We start from the raw sequence: 5,000 nt of genomic DNA on the forward strand, positions 1-5,000 counted from the left end.
TCACCTGGGGAGTCATCATGGCCACTGACACGGGCACCTGGACAGCGACAACGAGAGAAAGCGAGCGGGGGGTCATAACCAAACGTCTGCTCACCGACGGCACAGCTACATGGGATCTCTAAACATTCTTTAGAAATGAAGACTGACAATTTGTACATAAATTTGTCATACTGTTTACCTATTTGATAATAATATGAAAGACGCTGGCCCTCCAGAGGCATCCGTTTTCAACAGATTATATACCTTTACATTCCTTACCTCTATGTATTATGCTAAGATGGAGCTTTGACTAGGGTGGCTAAAAATAAACAATTACATGTCCACGTTCTCAATACTTCATAACTGACAATCTCGCCAATGTCATGGGGCTATCAACATAAAGCCTTTTGGAATGGTTTAGAAGTACGATTAAAATAAATAGTAACATTAAACAATTAGAAAGATATGCATATAAGTATCTGCTATCAAACCCAGTAAAGAGAGCACATGTAGAAAGTACTTAAGCATAAAGTGCAATCACCATCTTCAGAATTTTATGGATATATATAAAATATGGAAGTACTAGAAAAATACAAATAGTCATACATATTACTTCACGAGTATGTGTAGCAACTCATATAGGAGATATATGTGTGTGTATATATATATATATCAATGAATATACATATACATATCAATACATACATACAATATCAATACATACATCAATGTTCATATACATATCAATGTATATCCAGATATATCCATATCCATATGTGTATATATATATACATATATAAATGTATATCCAGAAAATAGTTACCTAGACAGGTCCTCTCAAAGAAGGAATCATAAGCCAAGTGTCCTTTTTCTTTTTAAAAATATTTTATATATTTATTTGACAGAGAGAGAGAGCACAAGCAGGGGGAGCGGTAGGCAGAGGGAGAAGGAGAAGCAGGCTTCCCATGGAGCGGGGAGCCCGATACGGAGCTCGATCCCAGGGATCGACCCTGGGATCACGACCCGAACCAAAGGCAGGCAGATGCCTAACCTACTGAGTCACCCAGGTACCCCAGTATCCTTTTCTTTAAACATTTTCTTATTTCAAGCTAACTAGGTTTATACAAGGGAGTCTGGAAATCTGAAGATTATTCAAAGGTTATTCATTAAACTGGAAAAAAAAAGTATTTTGCTTAACATTTTCTTTTTTCTCAAGGTTCTGAGAATTACAGAATCAAAAGGAAAAGCAAACAAGGTGGGAGAGAAAGACATAGAGGAGAAAGGAGGGGCAAGAGAAATACAGAGAGAGAGAGAGCCGGGGAGAGAGTCCTAGCGGAGAGGCAGGGCAGGTGAGCAGGAGAACCCAGTGGGTAGGAGAGCCCGCGGTAGAGGCTCGGCGGGCCACAGTTGTGCCGGGGGAAGGCACTGCTTGTACTGACCCGCATGTAATCAAACAACGTGTCCACTTGGCAAGTTTGCAACCTCTGAAAAAGCAATCCCTTTCTTTCCTAGAAAAAAAACAATCTATTTTTACTGTAAATAAAAGCAAGTGTTTATATAAATACTCCTTCAGAACAAATCCATGGGACAACGTGTCTTGGAAAACAGAAAAAGATTAACAGTCATGGTTCACCATTTTAATAGTCATTTCCACACAGTTCAAACTTTCCTGGCACTTCACGTTAAGAAGAAAGGGGAAATTGATAATGAAAAAGAAGTGCGGAGAGAAAAAGAATAAAAGAAATGCAGGGTGGATAAATCTCCCCTGTCTCAAATAAAACTTCATATTTTATGCTAAGAAATAACTTTGTCTTTTCTTTTTTTAAATTTTTATTTATTTATGATAGTCACAGAGAGAGAGAGAGAGAGAGAGAGAGAGAGGCAGAGACATAGGTAGAGGGAGAAGCAGGCTCCATGCACCGGGAGCCCAATGTGGGATTCGATCCCGGGTCTCCAGGATCGCGCCCTGGGCCAAAGGCAGGCGCCAAACCGCTGCGCCACCCAGGGATCCCCAACTTTGTCTTTTCTATCCCATGTTGGTATCTCAGAATATGGATTGACTAGATCTAGTTTTGCAACACGAAGAAAAAGAATCACAGTATGACAGCAAAAAACTCAGTGATTTTCACAAGTATTTCTAGATTTTTTTAGAACACACTGACATACCTGTAAGTTACTGCATGTGAATTATCATAATAAAAGGCATTCTGAAGTGCGTGCTACAAAATTAATTGACCCAACGGGGTTGCCCAAGTGTTTAGTTGTTTAAAAATTGAGTGACTCGTTAACTTAATTGTTTGTGCCTTTATAAACAAATAGAATGGTTAGAACGGGCAGTCTTAAAATTAATCTATCACAAAGATGCCTTTTCTTCCATCAATTATTTATCTCATCCTATCTTCAAATAATGGGAAATCAAATCAAAATGAAGAGACAGGTGAGACAGAAAAGCTAACCTTTAAAAAGGCTGCCAATCCAGATATACAGATACTACATATTTGTAGACAGATAGTACATATATGTAGATAACCAAATACATACACATAGATCTATAGCTTCTATAAAGTCAATCACATGATAAAAACTTGCCAATCTTCTCTCATCTAAGCCCTGTATCACTTTTTAGCATATGGAGAGCTTTCACTTAATTATCTCTAGATCTACAAGGAAAAGCACTTGTTATACAGGACTCATAACAAATGCACTTTTTAAGAAGTTCTACGGATGGAGGCCTGTCATAACACACTGCAAGTTTACAGTTAGATTCCAGCTTACTTAAGTTAGATGACTCTATAGCATGTTGCAACTGTGACTGATTTCGTGTCTAAGCAAATTTAAGCAAGTATTGTACCTTCTTTGCATTTTAGAGTTCATTAGCCCTTTTACTATGGATAGGTAATTTTTTCCTTTTAAAATGGTTTGGGGACGACTGGGTGGCTCAGTGGTTGAGCGTTTGCCTTTGGCTCAGGGCGTGATCCTGGGGTCCTGGGATCGAGTTCCACATCGGGCTGCCCACAGGGAGCCTGCTTCTCTCTCTGCCTATGTCTCTGCCTCTCTCTCTGTGTCTCCCATGAATTAAAAAAAATAAAAAAATAAAAAGCGGTTTGTATTTCCCTTATAATGAAAAGTTGATGACATAAAAATAACCAACGCATCCTCCTCCACCTAAAATCCTATGTATCACATATATGAGATGTTCTGCAAGTTTTACAATGATAGGTAGAAAGACAAGCCAACTCACACATAACTAATTGAACACTCTCTTCCATAAGATATGTAGGAAAGCACAAATCAAAATTAATTATATATGTAGGAAAACACAGGTGCACTTCTGAGGGATTTCTAACACCACAAAGAAGCCAATACTATCATCTCTAAATCCACACACATAAGCTCATCTCAAGAGGAATGTCTGACACTACTAAAACATTTAAATAATTTTTATAAACAGAAAATTAGTTTTCCTTGCAACAAATATCAGTTATATGTTATATGTAGGCAGCTCCACTTGCCTTGTTTAGAAATTAATAATTTTAAAAATGTAAAACTTCTATTAAACAACTCATTTCAAGTGACACATCTCCTTTGCTCCTCTTTTATCACTTTTTTTTTTTACAGTCTCAATGCATTTCTTGGCTTCTCTAAACCACTGTCAAGAATTCACTGACCAAGATGGGTAGAGATTAAATTGAGTACATAAGAAATTTTTTTTTTGGAGATTATGCTACTTTATCGATATTTAAACAGGTAAGACCAGCATCATATTTGAAAATATATGGATAGATTTCTGAAACATATATACCTCAGTCAGTCCAAACTTAAGCTTAAGAAAGTATTTTCCACTAGATATGCAAATATCCTAATGAGGGACAACAATTTAGATATGCGGTAAAGGAGGGGAAGGAGAGCTTACCTCAGATATCTTCTGGTGAGAAGGCAAATAAAAGTCTGGTAGGGTCTAAGAAGATGTGATATGTTCTACAGTCATGAAACGGAAGAAACAGCTGGTTCTGAATGGGTGTCCTAGCAAAAACTATAGTCTATCAACTAAAGTCCTTAAAAGTAAAGGAAGGGAACGAAGTCCACTTTGATTGGGAGATTTCTTTTTCTTTCTTGGTGTTTACTATACTGACAGATCTAAGATTCCCCACAGTGATGCACCCAGTAAGGGTCTCATTTGCCCTTATTTATTTTTCTTGTTAGGTGAATTAGGCACAAACCTGATGTATTTATTGGCCTGTGTGCGAAGAAGTAATGGGTCAATGGACAGAAAGTTACGCATTCTGAAAGGAGAGAGGAAAACTTCTGCAACTGTCCTGAAGTGAGTCAAAATGATAAAAAGTCGAAAGTATTTAGATATTATCCTAGAATGGGTAGATGATGACTTTAAATTTTAAAAGACTACCAATGTGTTTGCATTAAACTTCTGAAGGTACCTCATCGAAGGAGTCCAAAAGTTATTATGAGAAGATCATGCCTCACTTCAAATGAATCTAAAGAGTTACTGTAAGGGTTATGAAAACGGCCCCCAATTTTTATTTGCTATAATAAGCCCACCCATCTTTTTACAGCCTAGTTCAACTGGAACATTTTTGAATATGTTGGGTTTGCATATTAAGCACACCACTTAATTAAACATCCCAAGTACATGTGGGTGATTGGAACAGTTCTTAGCATAATGTCATCCCAATTCTTTCTTCACTAAATGTGAATTAGAAAAAAAAAAAAAAAAGTCACAACCCGTAGGTGAGATTTACAGTGAAAAACATTATTTCCTTGTTAACAGGGCCTGCCAAACTACTGGTTCATAGATCCCTCCATTCTTTGCTTAAAACTGGAAGACAAAGGAAGTCCTGACCACTAGTCCCTGGTAATAAAGGGTGGAGGTGGGGGGGGGGGCGGGGAGAAAAAGTAACTCTGTTGGGATTAACTATGTGTATAATAAATGCAAAACAAGTTTTCAAGTTACACTATGCGCTCCTGCCTCAACCAACATTTGATGGGAAATACTGTGTTGCACA

The 5,000-nt window shown here is 37.6% G+C and overlaps 1 protein-coding gene across 28 annotated transcripts in view; it reads right to left on the reverse strand.

Annotated features, from left to right (window-relative positions):
* The window catches only part of FOXP2 (forkhead box P2), a 554,812-nt gene that overhangs the window by 65,180 nt on the left and 484,632 nt on the right, over window positions 1–5,000 (reverse strand). For all 28 annotated transcript variants that reach the window (XM_072783384.1, XM_072783383.1, XM_072783380.1 and 25 more), the window contains one exon: window positions 1–37. This exon is cut by the window's left edge and continues 101 nt beyond it. In XM_072783384.1, the coding sequence (XP_072639485.1) occupies window positions 1–37 (37 nt within the window). The remainder of the gene's footprint in view (window positions 38–5,000) is intronic.

This window comes from Canis lupus, chromosome 18 (genome assembly GCF_048164855.1).
Source record: "Canis lupus baileyi chromosome 18, mCanLup2.hap1, whole genome shotgun sequence".
NCBI lineage: Eukaryota > Metazoa > Chordata > Mammalia > Carnivora > Canidae > Canis > Canis lupus.